Source organism: Sardina pilchardus, chromosome 4, assembly GCF_963854185.1.
Source record: "Sardina pilchardus chromosome 4, fSarPil1.1, whole genome shotgun sequence".
NCBI classification, from domain to species: domain Eukaryota; kingdom Metazoa; phylum Chordata; class Actinopteri; order Clupeiformes; family Clupeidae; genus Sardina; species Sardina pilchardus.
The window spans coordinates 11,413,126-11,440,800 of NC_084997.1; the positions used below are offsets into that span (position 1 = coordinate 11,413,126).

Below are 27,675 nucleotides of genomic sequence, written 5' to 3' on the forward strand. Positions count from 1 at the left end.
TCGGCAAAATGTAGCCAGAAGGAAGGTAAAAGCTGCACGAGCTGCAGAGACCAGGATGAATCATAGCCTCCTGTTCCCTGCTTGTCTGCACAGTGTCTGGTTATACTGAGACGTTCACCATAATTTTAAGATTGACCCAAACTTGAAAGTATGTTCCACCAATTGTACACACGAAAAGGGAAAAATAATGTACCTTCTGTGAAAGATGTGGCCTAGTGTTGATAATTCATCCAGGTAGGCTATAGGTTGCAACTACTCAGTTGTTAGGCTATTGTTCTGGTATAGGGAACCATAGGTAAGTCTGTAGTAAAGAAAATGGACTGTTGCCTGCCTCTATTCATCAAGATGTGGGTTTACATGCCTACACAACTTTGTCCATGTAAAGTTAGGCTATTTGACAACCTTGATCATGTCAACCAGCATCAATTCATACTAATTCAACCAACCAAGGGTGGGAGCTTAGTTAGTACCAGTACTAACTGTGTGCTCTGACAACATTAAGGACAGTAATATACTAATTCAACAAACTGGTGGTCGCTAAACTAACTGGACTTCTGGCAACATTAGGTTAAGTAAACAGTTATGTTATACAACTAACCTTGGAACTATTATAAAGTAGAAAAATGTTCTTACTTTTGTTGTTTTTCCCTCTGAAGTTCACTTGACAGATGAAATAATGAACACACTTTCAAAAGAAAATAGAGATTGATAATGTATTGAACTGTGCACCGAACAATCCATTTAAACACAATGGTGGATTTATCCAAAGGAATTTCTATTCTGGACAGGCTCCAACTACAGTCAAGCTCTGACTAGTTTCTTGAATTACCTACAGTAAATAGCCATAGACAAAAAAATTGCAGATGATAAGGAAATGATGGATGCGTTGACAGTTCAAACTGAACTCCTCACCAAGAAAAAAAGAAAGAAAGAAAAGAGCTGGAAATAATTTTTCAAACGGACCTAATGGGAGAGGTCCAACTTACGACCCTGTCTGGGTTTCAGTAAATATGGTTGTGAAGCCCCTTCTCCTGTGTCAAACTCTAGATCACCACAATAGCGATTTGCACCACAAAAATGATAAATGTGTTGGCAAAATGAAAAATAAACATAAAAAGGGAAGCAACAAGAAAGACCTTCAGAAAGTGGAATATGGATGTCCTGGCTCACGTTATGCCCAAGGAGGCGATCAAACAATTTTATGTGCAACTTAAATGTGTGTACCAAAGTTACCCCCTGAGTTTTAGCTCCTTGGGGTAACTACCTATGTTGCCGATAGCAACAGCAGCCACTGATGACAGAAACATGCATGCTTTCTTTAGGGGAGGGAATTCAACACCACTGTTTGAAAAAAAAACCTGGCAGTCTCTATGGGCCATAGGCTAATCTACAAACATGACTGAAGGGGCTGATCCATTGCATGTTGAGCCTACTTCTCCTGCAGGACATTACTTTTATCGGCATGCAACAACACTGACTGTGACAATGTCCAGCAGTGTTCCACACTTTGGGCAAAGTATATGTGGCCGCAACCGCTTAGAAATATAATTTAAACAAATCCTAAGCACAGAAATATTTTGAGAGGGAGACAGTAAACAATACAATCAATAGTTGGATGACACAGAACCTTCTTAAACACGACCAAGATAAGATAAGACATTTCTGGCACGTTCATAGCCATTCCTGGTTACCACCACCGCCTCTGCTAAGCTAAGAAACATTGGTGTCATATATAGTCGACTCTACTCTCTCCTTTGACTCACACATCAAGGACATCACCAAACTAGCTTTCTTTCACTCAAATAACTTTTCTAAACTCCATCCCTCTCCCACCCCATCTGCGACTGAGACACTTATTCATGCTTTCATCACCTCCAGGTTAGATTTCTGCAGCTCCTTACTCATTGGCTTCTCATTCAAAAGAATGAACAGCCTACAATATATTCAAAATGCTGCTGCTAGGGCGCTCAGCCGTAGCATGTCATCACATGAGATCACCCCATCCTCCAGCACACTGGCTCCAAGTTCAATATAGCATCATTCTCCTTGTACACAAATCCCCCCGGCCTTTGCCCCACAAGCTTCAGCGTGGCATGCCCTAAACTCTGGAATGCCCTGCCACTAGCACTGTGCAATGGTCCAACACTTCCCACCTGCCAAACCATGCTTATAACACATCTGTTCACACATAGCCTTCCCATCCGCATCCTAACTCCATTTTACAGCCCCAAAACTGCTTTCATTCTGTTTCTTCGTGTAATCTTATTTATTAGCATTATTTCTCACCATGCTCTTTTCACTCTGCCCTGCATTCTTATTCTCTGTTGTACAGTGTCATCTGTGTCTGTGTGTACCTTAACCTTGCTGGGGGAGAAACAGCTTGACTGATTATCAAGCTGGCCAAAGTATGTTTGCATGATTTTTGGTTTAGCTGTCCAACTTAATCGTAGACCAGTTTCGTATGTTTTTGCATGATTGTTGACAGTTTAGCTGGTTTGAATAATGTTAATTCTAGCCATTTTTTGCTGGTGCCAACTAGTTTCACTGCATAATGATCATCTTGAGAAGATGCTACAACAGTTTGAACAGCTGGTGGCCCGACCTGCTTGCTAAACCATCGAAGACCAGCCAGATATGTTGAGACCATGATCAGCTAACCAGCTAATATTGGTTTTATGTGATCAGCTATAATCAAACCAGTACAAGAAAAGAAATAATGGCTGGAGTTGATCGTGCTTTTGAGTGCTGTCCCTTCATTTAGCCTGCCCTACACTCACCGTAACCACACTCACCTGGTGGTAATCCAGGATCAGGTAACACACTGTTCCGTCTTCAAAGGTGTAACCTGCGCAATACAAAGAATAAGGGGTTTTACCGTTAAAATAACAGATTTATGCATATCGCTATGTTTACATTCCAGTCCACCTGTTCGCTAAATGGGGGAGGTTAACTTCTGCCCCGAGGCCGGGTTGGATTTTCCGAAGGAGCGATATCTGCTGCTTTGTTTTAATAGGCCTACTAAATAACTGAGTGAGTGAGTCTACTGATAAACCTTTATTTTTGTGCAATAACTAATAGGCTACTAACATTAACGGGAGGCTTTAACAGTCTAGTCTTGGTCTCGCTAGTTCAACTGTTTTGACCTAGAGCAGTAGCTAGCCCCACCTAGCAGCTTCGGAAGTTACAGCCTAGGTGCTATGAATTGCAGAAGAATAACCTGCCTTACTTGCACGCTTATTATCACATTGATTGGAGTTGTCGGTAGTGTTGTTTTTTGCAGGGTTGATAATTCACGCATATAGCGTGACACTCAGGCTTTCTGCGTCAATCTCACTCTCAAGTACACGCAAGAAAGGTCAGCCAAATGCACCCTTCTTTTTTTCCAATCCGTTATTATCTGTTGATGACTAGACCACCACCACAGCAGAATTGCCAACTTCGGTGCTTGGCAGGAGAAAGAGACTTTGTGAAACGTGCGTGCGCGCGCACGGCATCCCCCCCCCCCCCCCCCCCCCCCGCCCCTAACTCTAATTTTAAAAATGTCTGACTTTCTTTAGGCTAGGTTCAACATGTATGTGCAATTTATCATTATCTATTTAAAAAACTAATAGAATGGATTATTATTTATTTATTTATTTATTTCAAAATGTACACATTTATTGATTGCACTTGAAAACAAGACCACTCTTTTATCCCAGCTGTGGCTAGGGGTGGATTTAGCAACTAGGCCCAAGGCAATAATGCTGTGTGAAACAAATATTTATTGTGAACAGATTAAATTAATACCGTGAAAAAACACTAGTAAAGATCACAAAAGTATCCGGTTGCTGGTTTGTGTGTGTGTGTGTGTGTGTGTGTGTGTGTGTGTGTGTGTGTGTGTGTGTGTGTGTGTGAGTGAGTGGGTGAAGCAGCCACTCAACTTTTTGATCAAAATGATCACGATTATTGGTAGCCTATTTGATCTGTGATTTGATTAAAATGTGCCGACTTTTTTTCTAAACCTACCATCAACGTTGGACAGAACTCATGGTCTGTCCTTCAAGCCCAGTTACAACAACTAAAGGTCAACTTAATAGTGAGTGTCATAAAAAAAAATAGTATGGCTCCTTCAACACACAAACCATGTATGAGTTCTGGAGTTATCCAATTTTATCAAACTACTGAACTGATACGCTTTGGACAAAGGCATCTGCTAAATAACAATAACCATAACCATAACCATAATCAATAACCATATATCATCTAATTTGAATACTACAGGTTTCTAGGCTATATTTAACATTTAACTTGTATGTTCTATTCTGTTATGAAATCATGCATTAAACACTTTAAGCACAGCTCAGTTTTAAGACACTTAATTACATGCATGCTTAGCATTTTGTGAAAATAAATCATTATGGCTACATTGACAAACTCTTAGCCATGATTTGTAGGCTATATCCTTAGTCTGGTTATCACCATAGTAAGCTCAACCTTTTAAGATGGAACATTAGTCTGTCTATTTCTACTGATCAATGGGCATAGTTCAAATGACTGGATAGTCCTTCAACCAATCAGACTAACAATCCGGATGCGTCTTTTGGACAAGCTAGTTTGTGATTGGACCCAAAGGTTGTGGACAGGAAGCAGGGGAGACGGATGTGCAGGTTTCCAGCCTGAGCTGCCAGGCAAAATCCAAATTCGCCGGCAGGTCAGGCAGGGGGCACCCAGCCTGGTATATCCTCTGATTTTAATATTTACAGATAAATAGGCGATTTAACCAACATAATATCAAGAAACTTAACTCTGTTAAATGAGATTGTGCAGAAAAAGGGTTAATAGTAATAGCCTAGTTCCCTGATTTTCTTTTTTGTAACAAGACACCAACAGAGACTGCAGATTTGAAGGGCTTTTGGAATTGGATCAGAACTTTGGGTGTGACCTCTGTGGCAGGTAAGGGGTTACATTTTGATGAATGTATTTTTTGACTACTACAGATAACATTCATGCAATATTACAGTGCATGAAAATGCACTGTAATGTTGTTCCAAGTCTTCTTATTACAGTGCACGAAAATGCACTGTGCTGTTCTTCCTAGTCTTCTACTTCAACAGGATTCCAACAGCCAATCAGATTGCAGGATCCTGGGAGCCAATCAAATTGCAGGACCCCAACAGCCAATCAGATTGCAGGATTCTGGGAGCCAATCAAATTGCAGGATTCTGGGAGCCAATCAGATTTCAGGATTCTGGGAGCCAATCAAATTGCAGGATTCTGGGAGCCAATTAGATTACAGGGTTCCAACAGCCAATCAGATTGCAGGATTCCGGGAGGCAATCAGATTGCAGGATTATGGGAGCCAATCAGATTGCAGGATTCCAACAGCCAATCAGATTGCAGGATTCTGGGAGCCAATCAGATTGCAGGATTATGGGAGCCAATTAGATTGCAGGATTCTGGGAGCCAATCAAATTGCAGGATTATGGGAGCCAATCAGATTGCAGGATTCCAACAGCCAATCAGATTGCAGGATTCCGGGAGCCAATCAGATTGCAGGATTCCAACAGCCAATCAGATTGCAGGATTCCAACAGCCAATCAAATTGCAGGATTATGGGAGCCAATCAGATTGCAGGATTCCAACAGCCAATCAGATTGCAGGATTCTGGGAGCCAATCAAATTGCAGGATTCTGGGAGCCAATCAGATTGCAGGATTCCAACAGCCAATCAGATCTTAGTATTCCAACAGCCAATTAGATTGCAGGATTCTTCTTCACCGCCCGTCCCCGCCCCCTCTACAACAACAATTGCGTGTACAGAGCAGAACCACAAGCGCAGTTGAATATTGCAACATTAAAAAGAATCAAATTTAGCGATATTACATGATACAAAGATGTCAACGAACAGCGACAGACAGAGTAGGCCTAGTAGTTCTACTAATCTACTTTAAAAAAAATACTTGAACTATTTACTGCACGTAGATTGGGCTATGACTTAATACTTAGTCTAACAGATTGAGAAGTGTGGGCTATGACGTGAAAGAGACAATACGATATTAGAGAGGCAAACGAAAGTTAAGGTTGCTTTTGACATAGTACAATGAAGAAAACTGATGCTCTGAATACTGATTCTGCTGTCTCTAAACATTTTTCTAAGAGACGCAGTCAACCGCAATTTGGATTACACCTGCTTTTAGCAGGCAGAAGTTTTTCAACGCAAAATAGACGTGCACTGTTTTCATACATCTGGCGGAATACTTAATCAATCGCTATTAGCACCTCTCCTCCCCTGTACTTGCGCGTTACACCCATTTTCAGTTGATCCGCCCAGGAATTAATATCCATGACACGGAAAAGCGCTAATAGCTATTCTCAGCTCCCACGGCAGGCAGTCGCGTTTCTCTCATTGCGCCCTGTTTGTACATATCCTCCCCATGTTTATATGCGCATGTTACGCCTGAAATGGGCGCAAAATGTTAGTACATCTGGCCCTATGTGTTTTCAACTTTTGCTCCTAGTCTCTTCATTTATTGTGTATAATAACAGTTTTTCAAGCCAGTTCCATCACTTGATTTTAATTGCATCACATAGTAGATTCCTCTTCACCAGAATGCTGAGAACTGAGAAAGAAAGCCTTGCCTTAAAGTTTTGTTGTGGACATAGAACCTCATACTCCATTATTTTCAAACATTGCATGTCTGTTCCAAAAACCACATGCATGACTCACGTAAACTGGCTAGATGAAATCCAGATCTGACTGAGGGTGGAGAATAATCCACATTTGAAAAGATCTTTGGAGCTGTTTGTGCTACCCAGCAGAGTGCCCACAATAGGTTGCCTTATAAGTTGGACATGCTCACTGATGTGGTCTCATAACTATGCTTGGCCTACATGGCCTGTAGAAAACAGTTATTAGCAGTCTTCATTTAACCACTGGCTTTGACACTGCGGGTTGCAGCCTACTGTACCAACTGTGTATTTTTTCCCACTTTTTCTCCCTTCATTTCATTGTATATTAAGTAGATGTTTGAATATTTCAAACAAAGTTTTCCAGAACACGCCAACTAAACTCTAGACAAAATCAATGCCCCTGGATGTGTGTAGAAGACAAAACTGTCTATTACTTAGACATGTTGGTCAGGTTTAATTATTTGTAAAAGAGTGGTACAATGGAGGCCTATGGCAGTTGCTGAATAATGTCTAAGTTAACTTAACTTCCCCGAGAATGGAAACAATTAGCAAAGTCTAGGTCTCCAAGGATACAGCTGCCAAATACGGCAATAAACAATTTCTCCAGCCAGAGCTCACACACCATTATAAAGTGTAATTCTCAACTTGCTTCGCCATCTACACTAGCTCTCCACTCCAAATACATACTTCTCTCACAGTCTGTAGCTTTTTCCATTGTAACATCACAATGCATCAAAAGCTACATGGCGTTTTGAGGCCTACTTTACTTTTTGTTACCGTATAATAATAATGAGGATGTAAAGAGAGCCAAAATGGCTTTAGTTGTTTTAGTTGAACATAATTTTATCATTTGAGTCAACAAACAGTCAGAAACAGAAGAAGTGAGTGTAGTGTTGGCCATAACTTCACTCCAATTCTCTAAGGTAATGTAAGGCAGAAAGAGATTTCCTCCAGTTGAAAACTCCCCTTTCTCTATCTCCTGCTTGTAATGTTCCCGAACATCACCTCCGCACTAAACATTTTTCCACATGGCAGAGGAGGTTTGCCAATGCTGTAATCTTTTTTTCCTCTGCTAAGAAGGACTGGACTTTGCCTCTCTGCAAAATGCATTGACTTTTGATGAAATGGAGTACATTTGAGGGTAATAAAGGACAGGACAAATCTTACAGGAAAATATGAAACCAGACACTGTCATTTCTGCTCCAAAGAAACACTGGATACATGACTTGTTGTTTTCTAAACTCCAAATAATATACAGACGCGTTGACATTTGACACTATTCAAAGTCAGCACTTTTAGCAACGTTGTTTAGATGTATAGTATGTAATTGTTACATGAATCCATATCACATACATAGGCTACAGAAACACAACATATGTTCCTAGTTCCTTGGGCAAATATTCCTTTTAGCAGATGATCACAGAGCATTATGTACTGTTTATCCAATAAATTACATGGATTTGGAGGGAAGGATGGTCAAGCCCATGAATATGGGTATAGGCTAGTGTGCTGTGTACACTCTGTGGTAGGCCTATGTTTCTGTCACGTGTGCTGTCCTCCGATAGATGACTCTCTGGGGGTGTCCACATATGAACACCTTCTGTTGCAGAGGACACGTGGCAAACTTTCCATCTCCCCAAGAGAGACAAATGTCTTCCTTTAACATTTCCCTGTCTCTCCTTTGAACTTAGGACTCTCGTGCACCTCACTCTTCTCAGTTACCCTTTGTGTATATACGCAGCTTTCCCACTATAGTGTCAACTGATCCTCTGTTTAAATCATGCTCCTTAACATGTTTCACACAAGTGCTAATGTTTTGTGTTTTCTTTAGTTTTAGTTATCAGCAGTGTTCACAGCTGGGGGAGAGAACCCAGTACTCTGTGAATGCTGATCTCTCTCTGTGGCGTGATACTATCAGTCCTCTCAGGACTCAAGAAATGCATACTCACCTCCACCCCTGCAAAACAGAAACTGTCTCAATCACTTTTTAACAGTGATTAACACCCCCCGAGCTGATTACTAAAGCGCTGCCAGAGCAAGTCTCAGCAGGGTCCACCAAACAGACCTGTCACACAGAGGTTGTCTACAGTGACAGACGGGGGTATAAACAGAAAACAAAACAGTCGTTTGTTACATTCTTGGACAGAAAGAGGGAAGGGTGCGATAGGGGGATGGTCCTGGCCCACCCCAAAGAAGCATTTATCACCAGTTTCCCTCAATGACCTCTACATGACTTTTGGTCATCTTGGGCTCCTTCTAAGCCAGAGGAGTGGATTCACACTTCAACAGTCATACTGATCAGTAAAAGTGTTTTTGACTAGTCCACACAACAAGCTGCACAAACAAATACGCTGTTATTCTTGGGTGGATTTCGGTGTAGTGCCCCTGCTCACTTTTACTTAATGCAAGTCATAAAAAACAACACAGCTAATTAAAGGGTAGAGGCTCTGGGGTAGATAGCCTATTTGCAGGATTACGCAGCCAGATTTTCGAACCACAAGTAAAATCGCATGTGCACGGCTGCAGGGAAATGATTTGCACCTAGTGGGAAATGTTAGCAGACGCTGGATCCCTGAACATGACTCACTGCTGAGCTATCTCGGAGGGGGGATGGAGGAGTCCTGGCTGAAACGCTGGATGGGGGGACTTTTGTTTACTTTCAGCTCTAGTGTGGCTGAGGGGCTCCAGGAAGGGAAACACATGAGGGAACACGACTTTCTCGTCGTATTGAAACGCTGAAAGAAGAGGTGAGGTCAGAGGTGACATTTCAACACAGATTTGGTGTTGGGGCGAACTGAGGAGTAATAAAACCCACCACCAAACAGAAAGGGGAAGAAACATCTGTCATTAGTCTTTCAACTCTGTTCTATTCTCTGTCTATTTAAGCCATTGCATCATTGCTGAAAGACATCTTGAAAGATACAGTGAAGGCTAGTTTTAGGTTGTCATAGGCACTCATAAAGCTGTTAGTTGTGCTGTAATTATAGAGGAGAATGTGCTGCCACCATTTTCACAAATGTATCTAATTTCGTATACTATACTGTATGTCAATAGAGACCATAGTGTTTTTTTTATCTCCTTTATCTCTGGACATTATATTTTTTGCCAGGTTATTCTGGTAACAGAAAACAGCAAGCGAGAGAGCGAGAAATACAAGAGCTCTAGTAGGACACATTTCAACATGTATGGTACCATCAGGAGACCTACTAACCCCTACCGCGTCTCCCTCCGAAATATGATGATGAATGAGGTATGCAATGCACAAGCATCATCTGGGACTATGAACTGCACAGCTCCCTCAAGAACACATGCAAGCATATGTTTCTGAGGGTAAGCGAGATCTCGTCTTGATACTGTTCTGTTACTGTTTTGATGCCCTCCAGCCTTGCACTGATGTTGTCAGAGATATGGCAATTGGCACAGAGTTCATTTGGCAACTTGAAAGGGCAAGTGGAAGAAAACCCGTGAAAATGCTTCAGTTTGTATTCGTAAAATTAATCTGACAGCATGCCCAAGGGAGGCGCACCTATCAATGATTCAGAGAAACGAGATGATATTATTTGCCCATGAGAGATTATAACTATAGCTAACACTCTTGCCCCCTGGGGGGGAAAAAGTTACATTCCTCTGCCATATTTAGGGAAAAAAGCATTGATGAACACCCAAGACCATTCCTAGTTGTACATTTGAAGAGAAGGGTCAACGAAAACATTGAGCATGTTCCATACTTTCTTGTTAAGAAACTTCTTAAGAAAGCTACTATTTGTAGTTCTGCATCACTGATACAGTATATGTTTCTTCCTCAGCTTTAAAGATGTATTAGAGTGCTCAATAGGCTCTATTGTGTCAAAAGTAAAAAGACTGTGCGAGAATTAAGTGATTATGCCTGGCGACCGTGACTGAAAACAATATTTAACTCGCATATGAATGCCAGTGAGGCTTTTCAGCATGGGAAATTGTGCAGACCTGTTGCAGAGGCATAGTCTGTTTCTGCCTTGACCTACGCTGACTCCTGCATCAGTGTACAGTGTTCCAGAAATCAAGCTTTTCTGAAGTGTTCCCTCCAACGTGCCAGAAGCATGTCTCTACAGAGTCGGTTAATACATTCAAAAATGTGTTGGTTTAAAGCACTGTGTTGCTTCTTTCTTTATGTGCCTGATTGATGGATAAAGGGAGAGAGAGAGAGAAAGAAAGAGAAGGGAGAGAAAAAAGGGGAGAAGTATAGCCCCAAGCAGCCTATCTTGCAAATAACTTATGGGTGAGTAATGACAGTCAAGCATAACATTATTTATACAGCTCGGTTCAGTCACTGTTCATACAAGTTAAACTCGTCTGCCATGCACTCTGCTGTACAGCACAGGGGCCATCTCCTGTTCACCGTGTGCTGAGCCATTGAAGCACAGTTCTGTGCTCTGAATTTATTATGGTTTCGTGAACGTTACAACTCTTTTTCTCTCGGAAATGTTCATGGTGTTCCCGGTATACTGCACTGTGTGGAGCTCTGGTACTTCTGACTGTGGAACATTATTGGTCTCGGGCATTGTTTTAAGATTGTACCATTGAATGTTATGGTTTATCGTGCAAGCAATGGTCCTGAAAGAACATTTAAGTCTTATCTCTAAAGCCTGAATATAGAGCCAAAAACAATACTGCAAGATGGAGGACGTCCACATGTTTCAAGTTTCACTTGACACTACTAGTGCCTGGCACATAGACCTTCAGATTCTTCATAAGTCTTTTCATACTGTTCTTCAAACATATTGCTGCAGTATATCATAGTGCTTGCCTCTTAGCATTAATGGAGATCCATAAGATTGTCCGTGTGGGATCTTTATTTTTTCCTTCACAGGGTAGAATTTCAAAGGGGCCACTCTCTGACGAGATGACACGGCGATGCTGCACACATTTTTCCGCTTTGGAGGAGTATTTTCCCCACTTAATCACTGGTGACTGGACCCTCCCCTGCATGTGGGCAGACGAGACTCGGTGAGAAGCGCAGATGGAGTTGAGTCACTCGAGAGTACAGGGGGTGATGTGGGAGCTGGGATTGTGGCTGCAGTTGGAGGAGCTGAGGTTGGGGCATGGGGCATGGGGCCTGGGGGTTGGAGAGTTAGAAAGGGAAATGCTATGGCCATGATGAATGGATAACAATGACCTCAGCTCGAAGATCTGTTCACCACATTGGGCTGTAGATGCTGGGCTAATTAAACTGTTTCCTGGAAGAAATGAGGCTCAGCAAAGAGGGGGAGGGGCCTCTTGGGTTGGTGGGAGGTGCCAAGGTGTTAAGTTGCTGTCCAAGTCTTTTTCTAGAGGAAAAATAAGAAGAAAAGCCAGCCCCATTTGCGTGTATGAAAATACAAGCATCAGTCTGAGCATTGTTTCACCCATTTGGCTGGCTTTGCTTTCATTTTTGTTTAGGTTATGTGTGTCGGACATGTTGTTGTAAGATGGGCTCCCTCAAACCACTGTCGAACCATAAGACTAGGTTGCTCAACAGAGGGGATTGTGCAAAATGGCTCTAATGGATTGCAGTTGTTGAGAAAAATAATATTTAATTTGCACCACATTTGAATTTAAATCCTCACTGTACACAAGGCTCTCGCAGACCACCATCATGTCTCATACATCAAACTGCAGAGCCATCATTCAAACATATACTATATGCAAATGTTATTATAAAGGTTTCTACACATATAGTTGGTGATTTCATGAATGTTTTGTCTTGGAGGCCAAATAGTGCATATCATGAATCCTATATATGATGTGCTTGTCTGCTCACTTGTAGAGTATAATTTGACTATTATTCCATTATTCCAACTGCATATACTTTGGTATTTTGGGCCACCAAAGCACAGATAATTTCCTTTAATGTCCCCTGGTGTGGATAATGCAAAAGATTTCCTTGATTGATATTAATGCTGACTGGTCCTCGACAAAGACCACTTAACTCACTAATGTTTCATCAGGGGTAATTTTTCCATTGAGCTCTGGGCAAGCCTTCACTCACTCCGCCTGGCGAGTGGCATTTGTAAAAGCAGTGTTGAAAACAACCCAGGCATTAGGTTACTGAGTGGCACCGGGCCGTGATACGGTCAGGTGAGTCATCCCTCATCGTGTTCCCCACAGACAGGTGAGTGCACAGTGTGCACACACACAGGGCACAGAGAGGAGTGCTGCAGCAGTCTTCAAGATGGGCTCTGTGCAGTGGGGAGTGACTAGAGAAGGATCGAAAGTGGGATGGGATGCTTGTTTTTTAAAAAAAAAAAAAAAAGAGAGAGAGAGAGAGAGAGAGAGAGAGAGAGAGAGAGAGAGGGAAGATCCGAGGCTCTCTTCTGGGAAAATAGAAATAAAAGCCTTTATAGAGATGGATGGACATATTAGTGAGAAACATGGACCGCGTGTTGTGTATGAAAAGAGCTGAGTTAGAGCTGAACCATTGAGAAAGGAATGTACAGTATTTGAGTGAAACCCACGTGTTCAATCCAGTTCTATCGGAAAGGCTGGGGATGAAATTCAAAGATTTGAATTTCCACAATGGATTTTAAGAAGCACAAGAATTAAAACTGCTGAAAGAGTTAAAAGTCTAGTTTTTAGTTTTTAGGCATCATCTTTCATCCAGGTGCTGGAATGTCTAGACTTATGCAGATCCTGCCTGATAGTCGGGATGGAGCCTACCCCCTGGACAGATGGACGGGGACGAAACAGGTGGTGGTGGGGGGGAAGGAGGGGACATCGAGGCAGATATATTTGGGGCGTCATTATAAAGACAGATAACGTCCTGTGATTGGACAGGAGTAATGAATGAGTGACACAGCATTATTAGAGTCTTTTGTCAGAGTATTCTTAGCAGAATTGTGCTTAAAGTTTCATTTTCAGTAGTAAGAAAATGTGCTTTCAGGAAACTTCACTGATTTTTTATCTAAATGTAATTTTTTTGTGAGATGAAAATTTCATTCAGTATCCAACCGTCTCTACAGTATTGGGTTAAGGTTAGATTACTGTAAACCATCACACCACCCCCTCATGGTTGTCAAAAGAGTTATCATTTTGGTGATGCTCAAATGTAGATAACATGGATCCCATTTCAACTAAGTGCCTTGTTTAACATGACACTGGCACGTTTGGAGGCATGTGATGCAAAAGCCACAAACTGGTCCACTGAGCACTGGAAAATGTCTGGGGGTCAAATGACTCACCCTTTACCCTACTCTTGGCGGAGGAGACAGGAGCGTTTCGTTGCACGTGCCAAAGCAAACCTACCAACCGACCTGAGTACATTGCCCATAATGGTAGGCTCTGGCTGCTGTGTTATGTTTTTTTGGTGAGCATTTTCCCAGCACTCATTCTCTAGAAGGACAAGGTAAAGGCCAAGGAAAACAGAGGGCACGGAGTGGGACCACGGCTGTCTTGTGGTGAAGCATTCCTCTACCGATGGAAACGGCCTCTTTCTGGTCGTCACCACCCCTCGCCACAGGTTTTTAGCTGAGATGAGTATGAACACAAGGAGAACTTTATTCTGTTGCTGTTCTACTGACTGGATTGGGAACCATCTCAACATGTATTTTAACAGACTTTTTAACAGTGCCCAAGGAAGCATTTTTTTCCACATTGATGGGATTTCTTGTGAAAGAATGGTGTCATATCCGCCAAAGTTGAGTTCCAGACACAAACAGTGGGAGTGCCAAAGCACGTCGAAGTCTTCTGACTTCTGAAAGCAAATGGCCAAAAGTACAAAAGCTATTGCAATCTGAATATCAGATGAAAACATGGTTGTCATTGACCATACACCAGTCATTATCCAGCAACATATGTATGTTGAAGTAACAGAAGTATGTTTTATTTCTTATGTCATTTCATTATTTTACTTAAAATGTTTGTCCATTGTCCATAAGCCCTTGTTGCAATCTTTCTTTTTGCATTAAGCAAAATTAAGCAAGATTAGTCATATCAGTGAAATGTGATCTTTTTTAATTATTAATTTCTACTTTGTGCTCAAATTTTAAAAAGTATTCTTAGTGATTATAAGACACACACATATTTCATGACAGGGTCATCTCAAAGGATGGCACATCCTGTAACAACAGATAAAAAAGGCTCATCTTAATCCCAGATGAAAGCCTCTGAGGAGTTGTTCCACTCTGGAGCAAACTGTAGTATTTACTCAGGTCCTCCTCGCCTTCTCTGTATCCTCCCCCTCCATGTAAACATGTCTGGAGACGTGTTTACACAGGAGCAGGAACTTTATAGTGTCTTTCCAATAAAGAGCTGGGCCTGTCAGGGCAGAATGGGAAGACTTGATATATGGATCACATGTGACAAAATAAAGCCCTGGAAAGGTGTCTAAACTAATAAGCGCCTGTTTTTCTTGACCCAAAACAACCAACAACTTACAAAGACCTGGTGATCACTGATGCGAGGCTGACTTTCAGATCCCATTTCAGGCTTTCACTATTAAGGGTGATGACCCTAATGCATTTATATGCGGTTCAGTCATTACTGATGTTCATAACCGTTATGTTATTGATGGGGCACTTTGTCTGTGTTGAGTAAGAAGTTTAGACATGCAGTTGGCCGAGCCAGCTCATCCTGTGGTTCAGCAGTCTGTCATCATGGCTGGGTGAATCCAGGAGGCCAGTGCTGGAGCAGTGTTCCCTGAGAAGAAGCAACCTCATGTCCCCTCAGGTTCTGCTGTGGAGTTGACGGCTGATGTTGTTTATGCTGCTAGGGCTTGATGTAGCGGCTCATCTGCCGCCCTCTTGAGTCCTGTGCTCTCTGCGGCTTGCTCCCTCTTTCACTGGAACTTTTCAGCTGTCTGATGTGGCCCGCGTCTATTGTTCCAAGACTTCTCCTGTGTGTGTGTGTGTGTGTGTGTGTGTGTGTGTGTGTGTGTGTGTGTGTGTGTGTGTGTGTGAGAGAGTGTGTGTGTGTGTGTGAGTGAGAGAGTGTGTGTGTATGTGTGTGTGTGTGTGTGTGTGTGTGTGGTTTTATACACGCTATCTCTGTGAATATGAAGGTGGATTTCCTTCATGAGTAATGACTTTTCTCTTTCTGTTTAAAGTAGCTCACAGCTGCGGTCTATTCTTCCCTGAACTTGTTTGGATTGTGTTGTTAGTTTGTGTAGAGGAAAAGAGAACACCATCTTGATGGAGACTAAATGTGTGTAACACTGCACTAATAAACTCAGGGTTGCTCTTGTAAATAAGTAAAGCTCACAATGCAGAAAGTGTCAGTTCTCTTCTTTTGTCTGTATGTACTACAAACCATACGATTAAGAACCAAGGCAAATAAATTACTTTAAAATTGTATGCATAATTGTTTATTCTTATACACCGCCTGAACTAAGCAGTGACATTTTTGTTTTTGTCCCACAAGCTTGGCTTTGGTAGTGTGCTCCAATCCCATGTTGTTCCGCATCTGTTTCTTTGACATCATACCTCCCAACTTTTTTCACAAAGGAGGCTGGCCTTGGCCCCTGGACCTGATGTTTTTTAAGCACACGCACGTGCAGTCAAATAGGTCTTATTTCATCTGATGAGATTCAGATTTTGACAAAGGAATGAGACGGCACCACCATATCCTCTTCAAATTACTCTGCTGTACATGTATTTAGATGCAAAATGGTGCGAACTGGTTGGGATAGACAGTGTGATGCAGGACTTTAAAGCATCCCAAATATGGATGTCTAAATTTAGCGTAGCTTCATCAGCAGTTTCACAGAAGCCGTATGTTGTACAATGGAAGTATTTTTCTAGATAACAAAGGCACCCTGTGATGAGTCTTGCCCCTCACATTCTGTGGGTCTGATTTATTTATCAGCATTCTGACATATCCTGCCTGCAAAGTCCTATGAGGAGTATGCCAGTGGAATGAGAATGGATTCTAGCTTTTTAAAAAGCTTTGGGCATGTTTGTGAATACAAGACACTACAGCAATAACAACAGCATGGTTGACACTACAGCACTAACAACAACATGGTCCCTGGGTGGGAGGAACGTCTGAAAAGTGTGGTCTAAAATGAATTATTTCCTTTTCACGCTCAGCTCTTGTTGCGATGGTCTGTAACCAGCAGACGCACACAGACCTTTAATCACAACTAGAGAACCAGTTGAGTGTGTCTCCGCCCTAGGGGCACACTACTACAGGATCTCACATTCTCCTGCGGCCAATATTTACATCCCAAAGGACAGATGACAAAGGCCAGCTGAAGCCCCAACGGAAACAAATGCACCAGTGATAGGCCATCTCCAGACCAATTCACACATTATCACTGTGCAATTGGTGGAGAAGTCAAAAACAAGTCTGAGAAGATTGGTGGTTTTAGATGGAAATCTTGGTCAGACAGATATAACACGACCTGAAATCTAATGTGAAAAACATGTTGTCCACATATGTTCTTCCTGTTTTTCTGTATTTAGCTTGATTTTTCAATTTGGATCTAGTATTTGTCATATCACCAAGGGACTTTGTAACCTTGGGAACTTGGCTTAACATACTTCAGCATGAAGTTTGAGCACATTTTTGCTCTGACTCATAAAAGTATTATCTTTGCTCAAGTTGTATCAGAGGAACTATTGGCATCTGCAACACCCCTTTCTGTATATTTACTAAATTAACTTCTTTTGTTCTCAAGTTGTCTATTGTGCCAACAGTAGTGTGTAATGTAATGTGTCACAGCACTGTCAAAAGAAATCAGAATGATGAAAATATTAATTGCACCGAGCACTGGGAAGGAAGTGCATATTTTGAAAGCATATAGGTGACCCCATATATCTTTTAAACATGTTCTTTTTGGTATGGTTTCTTCTTAAGTTATATCCATAGCACAAGAGAGCCATCCACTGGTTCTCCCCTGTACTGCAAAAGAGTTCATTGCTTAAAATGGTTCTAAAAGAAAAATAAAGATATCACCTCTATTTTAGGAGTTGCACAGGGAGCAGAAAAGGACAAAAAAAAGATTAAATAAGATGTTTTGATTGTGAATGATTTTTTGATTTATATGACAAAGTGGGTATTTTGGCACAGACTCTGACTCTGTTAAGCCTGTTCTGCAGTGCCTGTTTAATTTAATTGTTCTTGGATTATACATTGCTGGCATGTTTCAAGACAGCTGTCAACATGGACACATGGAGTACTTGGAGAGGAAATCTCAGGAATTCCTGTGGGTGGTCATCAGGCCAAGGCCAAATGGAGAGCTGCCCAGGGCCTTCACATTTGAAGGGGGTGTTGGGGATCACTGGGTTGCCTTGGCTGAACACTGAATTCAGCCAGTCCAGTAGGCAAACAACGGACAAAGGAACAATGACACAGATGTAATGAGCTGGTGGATGGCAAGCTTTTAACATGGTAAAGGTTTATCTTTCAGCAGGAAGTAGCCTATATTGGCTACAGAAACTGCCAATAGTGTCCACAGAGAGTGTGCAAAATAAATGCTCAAATTCATCCCACCTTATCAGGCTTCAGTAGGAAAAAATAAAAAGTGAGTATTAAATGCATGTGGTAGATACATAAATGTTTCTTGCCACAAGAAAGGAAATGTGACAAAGAACAGCTCTCTGGTTCACTTTTTGAGTGGCAGTGTGTAGCATCTAGTGGTGATGTTGCGCAAATGCAACTACTTGAATGCCACTAAGTAATTTATTTATATGAAAACATAATTTTGAATGTCATTTTACATTTCTGCTGATGGATCAATTTATTTCCTAGTGAAACAGGGTGGTGCGCACATCCAAAGAAACTCTGCACATGTGCTGGACAATTGTAATAGACGGTAGAGAGGAGATGGTCCGCAAACTGTTATAGCTCCAAAAATGTATAATTTATTAATTTAAAAAGGCAACGTTTTGATCCATGTGGATGAAGATCATGGATAGAAACACTGTCTTTTTAAATTAATAAATGATATTTTTGGAGCTATAACAGTGTGCAGACCATCTCCTCCCACTTTATTTCCTACACACAGCTTTAAGAGCTGTTTCCTTCAACTGGCAAAAAGTGCAGCATGCATATTAAATTGTACTGGCTAACCTGTCTCAAGTCCTTTAACATTAATTTCAGTGGTCACTGGCATCCATATAGGCATAAATGTATGTTTGTGCGTGTGCTCATATTCTGTATGTGTGTATTCATATGTTGTGTGTAAGGCTGTGCTTATGTGGAAAAAAGACAAGAGGCCTGAATTACTGTCACATTAGTGGTATTTCTGTAGGAAATCTGTGCAATTGTGAGGTTTGTAACGACATAAAAAACACAATTAAAAACACTTTGGTTGAAGGCTAAAGTTCATCATGTCCAAAGACATTGTACTCTTTTACAGATAGAGTTCCGTCTCTGTCAGCATCATTCCTGCGTAATACATCTTTAACGACTCCATCATAGAAGGTCTCTTCTTTAGTTTTGCCGGTGTTTTTCAAATCCTGTGTCTTCAGGTATTGTCTGATCTGCAATTAGAGGAAAAATAGAGGTCCAAAAGAATTATGTTTGTGTATGCACGGAGATAAAAATGTTACATGAAATATTATAAAGTATAGCACAACTGTCTGACATATTATTGTCACATTATATTATTGACGGTTATATTATTTACCAATAGAGACTATTACATTAGGCCTATATATGTAATGCTACAATATAAAATATTGAGGAAATAAGGGCATTATCATAACATTATTATTATTGTTATTATTACTATTAATATTACTATTATTCTCTGAGAAAAGATGAGAAATTACTACCTCCTCTTCCGTAAGACTCTTATCTTGGTCTATGTCCATCTCGTTGAAGGCCTCCAAGCTACGTGGACCTCGGGCCACTGAGTAAAGCTCCACTTCAAAGATTACTGTCGCATTTGGTGGAACAGGGGCTGGATCAACCACAGAAATAAGTGTGATGACATAATTCAAATAACCACAGAAATAACTGTGAATGAAATCAGGCATTACTCAAAAAATATGTAAAGCTTGTCAGAACAGTCACATTCACAGAGTGATAGCCTAGATAGCCTAATCTCTAGGCTTTAAGAGCTGTCGACTTTGAGAGAGCTTCCATTATTTTGTAGCCTATTACCAGATGGACTTGCTCCTCAAGTTGACTTAGGATGCTATATCTATACCTATAGCTATATCTATCTATCTATATCTATTTATCAAAAACAGTCCTCACTGAAACTGACCAACTGATTTAGGCCTACTGTAAGTTACAATTACAATGTTACAATTGCTTGATTGGGCCTACTTAAATAGAGGGATATTGTTTAACTCATAAGATCACAAATAACTTGAACATAATGCTATCATTGTAAACTGGTAGGAGACTCGTTAAATGTCTAGGACTAGGTAAAGCAGCATAACTTCAGCCTAGAAAGGTAAACACTAATTACCTCCTCTATCATGCTATAATTAGCAGTGATCCACTGACTCCTCATAATATCCATGATGTGGTCTACACCAAATGAAAATATGTCTGCATGCAAAAATATATTAAGCAAATAGGTTTAGAACAGCATCTCCAGCTTAATTCAAAACGTGCAGGTAAACTTCCAAAGTGAATTGCTCCCAAAGAGTTCATGCAGCATGGACGCTTCTCAACGTGTTCTCCGGGTAAGCCTCTGGCCCAACAGGCGGTGGCGGTATTGTCATGCATATGCGGCATGCCGTGGTGAGCGGTTGCAGTCTGCGTACTCTACCTTTCCCTTTCGATCCAAACGCTAATGAGGGAGGCACAGTAAGTTTTCGTTTTTCTCCAGCACACATCTCCATCAATCCCATGTCAAGGCCTTTTAATACTTGCCCAACACCCAGAACAAACCACTGAGGGTGCCCATCCTTCACTGACCGACTGAAAAGTAATGCAAGTGAGTAATTGAGTGCCTTGAACTGTACTAGGCCAAGGATATTTTGTTGCTTAACATTAAATCAAAAGTTGGATCAAATATTGCTGTGACAAAAATGTTCGAAATAAATAATAGGATAAAACAACGCAAAGGCCTACCTGCAGTAAAACTTTGTTCCGTCCTGAAGGTATCCATCGTAGTGGGCATTTACCAAATCCCCTTTCCCAGTCTTCTGTGTGCAGTTTTCCGGCACAAACAAAACTTCCACTTTAACCTCATCCTTTATCTCCGTTGCTACCGCAGAGAACGGAGGCGCAACGTGGAGATGCAGGGCAAGAAATAAGTAAATAAATAACCTAGAAGAAGTCATGATGTCCGCTTGTGTTGTGTGCGTGGCACGGCTTGACAGACTGATGACGCGACAGCAGCAGCACCATCCCACTTTCAGTCTCTTCCGCTTTCTCCATACGACTTTTCACAATTCCCTCAGTGTCCTGAAGAGTGCAGACTAGCGAATTGACGAGAAACAAAGTTTTCTTTTGTTTAGTAACTTTATTGACCACCACCTCGAGCGCATTTGCTGTGAGTGATCTTGCTTGTTTACCCACAAGAGAGCACATAATAAGCAGTAAAGGCAGACTATATATTCAGCATGAATGTTGCAATATTTTATTCAACCAAGCACTTGATCTGTGAAACAGATGTGATATTGTGGAAGCCATAGTGATTATTTGATTGTGAATTATAGTGATCATTTGGAGAGTGAAGTGTTCATCCTTCAAGTCTTAGCATTCTCCCCTCTGTAGAACAGGACACAAGTCCGTTTTTCTTCTTCACTCAAGAGCTTTGTAATTCATGAATGGAGTTTCCATTCTTCACGTCTTGTGCAATTTTTGAGGCACCTGCAGGCATAGACAAATAAACAACAATTAGCATTCCAATAGATGCCAATAGGCACAAAGAGGGCAACATATGTTTATTATTTGTCTGTGACAAGGTAGAGAGCAACATAAAGGTCTTTAGGGAGAGCAGAGAGGGCAGAGTGGGTTTTATGCTATTTGTTTACATTCCATACCATTCTGGAATTACACTCAAAAGCACATTCAGCCTTAATAATAACAACAACCCAATTGACACTTAAATAGAATAGGTAACTTACTTGAACACGTTTCCATTTTGAATTTGTGAAGATGAATAATGCACGAATATCCTTCCTTAAGACCATTGTATTCTCTGATTGTAAATCTAACATTTCCTTCTCATTGTTTGCAATGAGAATGAGCTAAAAAATAATAAATGAGAGAATCTTATTGAAGAAAGTTAGGCCAAAAAAAATCCATATTCAAAGGACCTAAATGTTAAGCGATAACTGTCTTAACAAATTGCAGAAGAGATCATCAGATACATACAGATACAACCCCTGTAGACTGTGGTAGTTGTTTATGAGTTTGTTCAGATGCGTTATCCCAGGAACAGTTGCATTGTGTTGTGACTCCATCGACTCCCTTTTCTCCTTTGGGCCCAGCTATCAGTAGTACTGTAAACAAAAGCCATTTTGAATACATCATGTTTGCTTCTGTGAAGGCATCTCCAGTTGAATACCATTGTCATGAATGGATTGTGAGCTAATATGATCCACCAAACCTCTTCCTGGTTCCCCTGGCCGTCCCGTCATCCCTGGTCTGCCCATTATCCCGGCATATCCAAACATGCCAGTTGGCCCTTGGTCACCTTTGATGCCCTGAATAAGAGATGAGAGAAGTTTGAGAAATTACATGAATTAACATGTTTATGTAATACATTTTTGAGACAACAGGCAGCAAAATGTGACAAGATTAGAGCTTAACTGTTCGGCCTCTTTTCCCGGCAACTCCCCTTGGCCCATGCAGGCCTTGTAGTCCAGTGTATCCTTTCAATCCCATATCACCCTGTAATGGTGAACATTAAATACTTGCAGCCAAACGTCGATACGTGAAAGATACAGTATTAGGGATAGAGTACCTTGTGGCCTTTGGCACCTTGTCTGCCAGCAGCACCCTGCAGAAGTTTAAAGAATATTAAGAAAATCTCACTTTTTCAGTGGTGCATGTTCTTGTCCCAAATATACAATATTTTTTTATGGATGTACTTGCCTTTTGACCAGGCATCCCTGGTTTCCCCTTCCACCCATGTTCTCCCTGTTTGGTATGTCATAACAATAAATGCATGAGGGAAAATTGTAAGATTAACATTATACCAACATGTTTGAAGTAGAGAAGAACCTCCTTACCTTGGAACCTGTCCGGCCTCTTCTTCCCTTGAAAGGAACACCAGGTCTACGTATAATGGAAGTTATTGTAATTGATGATTAAAATATTTCCTTAAATACCTTACCTGTTCTATTCCTGGTTCACCATCCTCTCCAGACATACCAATCCAGCCTCTCTCACCCTTTTCTCCCTGGATATCAGCATGATCGGACAAAAAAATATAAATTCTCATGAAAGTAGTGAAATTCAGTGTGACAAATAAAAAAAAAAATGATATCCCCAGACAATGGTACACTGCTTGCTCAGTGACATGAAAGAAAAAGCAGATACAAATGCTTTAAAGTACTGTATAATTTGACTTACCTTCTCTCCAGGTTGACCAACATTACCGGGGAAACCTAGATAACCCTCAGGTCCCATTTCCCCTGTCTCGCCCTGACATATGAATGAAACAAAGTTGTTAAACTGTGTTTTATTAGTGTGATTGAGATTAATGTAGTATAGATGTTGTATTGTTAGGGAAATTGATACCTTTTCACCTCTAGGTCCTCGACTACCCTAAATGAATGGATAAACAGTGGTGAAAAAATGTCTAACTCTGTCAGAGGTTTGAAATTCTATGGGTTTTCTATCACATACCTTTTCACCTTTCAATCCTGTTATATCCTCAGTTATGTCAATCTGAAAGAATAACTTTATTAAAGCTAATTCTTTTCTGAATACTTATTGTAGGCCATAGTATGTAAGATCATAATATTAGGAAAAGACATACACACACACACACACACACACACACACACACACACACACACACACACACACACACACACACACACACACACACACATACAGTCTATACAAGTATATATAATAAAACATGTAAAATTGTCACCATAAGTAAAGACACTTGTGATTCAGGAGGAAAAGGAGGTGGTGGTGGAGGAGGAATGAAGACTGACCCATACACTGACATCCTATCTCTGCATTTGTAGTCTAAATGTAAACATGAACAATTATTACTAAATGAGTTTCACATTCACTCACATACACTGCAAAACCTGCTTATCTAAGTGTTATTAATCTAGCTGGTATTGTTTTTAGTGCTTTCTCATAAAATCATTTGATGTGGTCATAAGAGTTTTTTTTTTCCTGTCAACGATTCCCGGGACACCTAAACAGAGGGGCACATGAAACTTGGTAGGCATGTAGCCCCACCAGACTTTTATGGAAAATAAGCATTTGGTCTCCTGGGGCCGCTCTCCACACACTCAGATGCACACACACACACACACACACACACACACACACACACACACACACACACACACACACACACACACACAGAGAAGCACAAAAGTAAACACACACGCACACACTCATTCTCATACATATGAGTTGCAAGAGAAGGGGATGGAAACCAGCTGACAAGCATGATTTATTTTTGAAGAGAGAATGTGCAGGACTGAGTGGTGATCCTATTTTGTACTGCTATGCAGTATATAAGTTCGACCTGTTTTAAGATGTATCAGAACAAACTAATGTGTTTCCAAGTGTGTTAGCAAATTTGTCTTGATAGGACCCCTTAAAATATGTCAAACTATAATTCAATTAAATCAAAATGATTTCATGAGAGAATGCTAGGTAAGCCTCTTTACACTAAGAGCAATACCAACTAGATTTTTAAGTTAATATAAGATAAATCAAACTTGGTTAGAATGAATTGGTTGCAGTGTAACCTCTGACTGCCTTCATTCAAAACATCAAAAAAACTATAATTAAATTAAGTCAAAATGATTTCATGAGAGAATGCTAGGTAAGCCTCTTTACACTAAGAGCAATACCAACTAGAGAAGGGGATAGTGATGGAAACCAGCTGACAAGTGTGATTTATTTTTGAAGAGAGAATGTGCAGGACTAAGTGGTGATCCTATTTTGTACTGCTATGCAGTATATAAGTTCGACCTGTTTTAAGATGTATCAGAACAAACTAATTTGTCTGCAAGTGTGTTAGCAAATTTGTCTTGATAGGACCCCTTAAAATATGTCAAACTATAATTCAATTAAATCAAAATGATTTCATGAGAGAATGCTGTAAGCTTCTTTACACTAAGAGCAATACCAACTAGATTTTTAAGTTAATATAAGATAAATCAAACTTGTTTAGAATGAATTGGTTGCAGTGTAACCTCTGACTGCCTTCATTCAAAACATCAAACACTATCTATGGAGAAGGAAACCTTTAGCGGTGTACTCTGATAGCTCTTCAACCTGAATCTAATTTACTGCAAGCTTGTGAGCATTCTGTATCTGTTGCCGTTTTGCTGACGGACATACAGTAGCCTACATCTGCCAATACTAAGACACTTTATGGCCTTTGCTGGCAGGTTCAGTCAATGCAACAGCTTAAGTGATTAGAGTGGAAAAGCCAAAGCTTTTATACAGTTACTTTGCATTTAATATTTCTGCTTATATCATAGCTTAAGTTACACTCAAGCATAACAGGTTAAGTCATAGACAAATTCTTTATGTAAACATAAAAACATAGCTACTGTGTTCTGAATATGAAGTAAAAAAAGCTTTAACATACCAAAAGCTGATATTTTATCTGTAATAGTCAGTGTGCATAATAAGACAATCTGAGGCAGCAGGTGGACCAGTTTACCCATATTGTAATCTCTAAATCTGTGAGAGGGCAGAAAACAATATAAACACTGAAGAATAGTATACTGATAATGACTTAAGGTAACAGTTACATAGGTAACAGTTAGATGCAAAGTACAAATCTGTTTTTCCATGAGCACAGAGTATTTTTTGTTTTTATGAGAATAATTAATACAAAGTATCACCACCTACCTCTCTAGGCTCTGTGCTCCTCTCATTCCTCTGTGAGATATGGTCTGGGAGCGGGTCAGAGAATCCACACGGTGTATCTATGAGAGCGAGCACGCCAGCACAAACCACTTACCCTTATGCCATCTCACTAATGATAGAAGTGCAAACTAGGCAAACCAGCAAATTAAATACATCTGAGCTCTGCCAAGAAGACGCTGTGCCAGGTGATAGAAAAAAATGCTCTCAGCTGCTAAATGGTAGTGGTCATTTAAGGACGTGAAATAAAGCCTTGTCACTGGTTTGAAATGAATTTTGTGAAAGTTTAATGATAAATTAGGCTAGCATGATCTAGATCCCATTTTAGCATAAAGTCTATTTGGAACTGCTTAAATTGCAATGATCTTCTTTAATAATATGTCTTGTGTGTGATAGTGTGTATTCATTTGAGAAGATGTGTCTTATGTTGGAATATGACCAGAAAAGGTTGATTTAATTAGAATTAGAATTATATAGAATGTTTCAATATACTTTAAGTAATTATGTACAGTAAGTCTTTGCAGTATGATGTCATTTATACTCCCTGATAATTCAACTATGCAAGAAACATCTCATGGATGCACTGGGACGCATCCTCAGTGATGTATCCTGGGATCATTGGGTGTTTCGGGTCTCGCAACATCATACACCCTCGCCCAGGCGACCCAGCCGGGGTTGATCAAGTCCCGACTTGGGAATGACTGAGGGATAATTTGGATGTTTTTATATCTTGAGATGGGTAATATAATGCCTATAACTTGAAGTGTGTCTAATGTCAGGTTAGCTAAATCTTCTTAGCAGTTTGCCAGTGGTATAATGAATGAAAAGAAGACACAAATACCAAACAATTATGGTGCTGCAATCATGCTTTATTAAATCAGTAATCATAAAACTCAAGGAGGTTGAATATATAAGTACTACATAAATAAGTTCAATCAAAGTGCAGGGCATTGCTTACATGTATTAGGTCATGTTCTTAGCACAGCAGATGGTGAGACTGTGGCACTCTTGCTTGTTGTTTACCCTGACTACTGACAATGTGAGGTTCTAATGCTAACACACACTAACACAAAAACACACAAAAATTACCTAGCAATCCTCCAAGAGGTGGCACTGATTCTGCAAAGAAGCACTTAAATTGAATTTTTGAAAAATAAATGGCCAGGTGATGTTACTTGGAAAATCCAATTCAAATGGTCCTATGCCAGAACCTGTGCACAATAAAATAAAATAAAAAAAGGCTCAAAGTGCAGGCCGCTCGCACTTTGAGCATGTCATCAAAATGGTGGTATGACATAATCAGTCTGAACACAAGGCCTAGTTGTCCTGCTTACATGAGGGTAATATGCAAACAGCACTCAAGGTCTTATGATCATAGTTTTTAAAATCATATGTGTGTTGAAATATCAAATGCACAGATGCATCAGTGCATTTCATTGTGTCTGATTTAGTTTAACTTCAACAGGGAGCCTCTCTACCTGTTGAGGCAATCTTAAGACTTCAACTTATTGTTGAGGCACATAGTTTCGTTTCTAGTTTTTCAGGGTATTCGTTTCATGTGAAACTTTCTCCTGTTAAACATTTAGTTCCTTTGTTTCAGTTATTGTCATAAATAACAATGCATACATTTTCCATAACCGGTAAATTCGGCTATATACATTATGTACATGTCACAGAAAAATGGTTCAAAAATCCTAGTCATAATTATCCAATATGGCACATTTTATAACAACTTTAGACTTTAGTCTAGTGTGGCATAAATTAATGTCAAGTTTGGTATAAAAATAGTTCATATTTACAAGAACAGAAATCCAGGTCTTTATCAAGTAATGAGTATTTCAACCCATCCAATAAATAAAAAGGCACTGAATAAGAAAGGAAATGGGATAGGGGTAGAATTTCTATTATGATTTTTCTCTTTTTTTTATACATAGATCGAATGTTGACATTGACTGCTGCAGTGTCAGATCCAGGCTCTTTGAACAGCTTGAGGGTGTATGCTCCAGCATCATTCTCCTTCACACAGCGAGTGTTGTGAGATCCTCTTTTCTCCTCACTGGAC

At 40.4% G+C, this 27,675-nt stretch overlaps 3 protein-coding genes across 3 annotated transcripts in view; all 3 read right to left on the reverse strand.

Annotated features, from left to right (window-relative positions):
- Positions 1-18,844: 18,844 nt before the first annotated feature.
- On the reverse strand, positions 18,845-20,893 carry fkbp7 (FKBP prolyl isomerase 7). Its single transcript, XM_062534167.1, has 4 exons — positions 20,655-20,893; positions 20,350-20,501; positions 19,400-19,527; positions 18,845-19,105 (listed from the first exon to the last, which is right to left on the reverse strand). Exons 1-4 carry the CDS (start codon positions 20,864-20,866, stop codon positions 18,941-18,943), a joined length of 657 nt encoding a protein of 218 aa, XP_062390151.1. The 5' UTR covers positions 20,867-20,893; the 3' UTR covers positions 18,845-18,940.
- A 478-nt stretch (positions 20,894-21,371) lies between these two features.
- On the reverse strand, positions 21,372-26,910 carry LOC134077995 (acetylcholinesterase collagenic tail peptide-like). The gene is made up of 15 exons (XM_062533626.1): positions 26,878-26,910; positions 25,599-25,675; positions 25,333-25,427; positions 23,638-23,738; positions 23,385-23,426; positions 23,277-23,303; positions 23,109-23,180; positions 22,870-22,935; positions 22,766-22,792; positions 22,498-22,533; positions 22,344-22,424; positions 22,141-22,237; positions 21,906-22,033; positions 21,656-21,778; positions 21,372-21,398 (listed from the first exon to the last, which is right to left on the reverse strand). Exons 1-15 carry the CDS (start codon positions 26,908-26,910, stop codon positions 21,372-21,374), a joined length of 1,032 nt encoding a protein of 343 aa, XP_062389610.1.
- Positions 26,462-27,675, reverse strand: part of LOC134078306 (titin-like) — a 143,195-nt gene continuing 141,981 nt past the window's right edge. The window contains 1 exon segment of the mRNA XM_062534132.1: positions 26,462-27,675. Within this exon segment, the coding sequence (XP_062390116.1) occupies positions 27,381-27,675 (295 nt within the window). The 3' untranslated portion in view covers positions 26,462-27,380.

Excerpts from the sequence above, each read along its gene's own strand:
- fkbp7 (XM_062534167.1), bottom strand. The coding sequence starts at position 20,866 with ATGACTTCTTCTAGGTTATTTATTTACTTATTTCTTGCCCTGCATCTC. Across the intron at positions 19,528-20,349 it reads GTTTGGATCGAAAGGGAAAG|CCCCTGTTCCACCAAATGCG; the intron begins GTAGAGTACGCA and ends TGGTTGATCCAG. Across the intron at positions 19,106-19,399 it reads AGAGTCTTACGGAAGAGGAG|ATCAGACAATACCTGAAGAC; the intron begins GTAGTAATTTCT and ends CTCTAATTGCAG.
- LOC134077995 (XM_062533626.1), bottom strand. The coding sequence starts at position 26,910 with ATGTCATACCACCATTTTGATGACATGCTCAAA. Across the intron at positions 23,427-23,637 it reads CACAAGTGTCTTTACTTATG|ATTGACATAACTGAGGATAT; the intron begins GTGACAATTTTA and ends TTATTCTTTCAG. Across the intron at positions 22,034-22,140 it reads GCCAGGGGAACCAGGAAGAG|TACTACTGATAGCTGGGCCC; the intron begins GTTTGGTGGATC and ends TTTTGTTTACAG.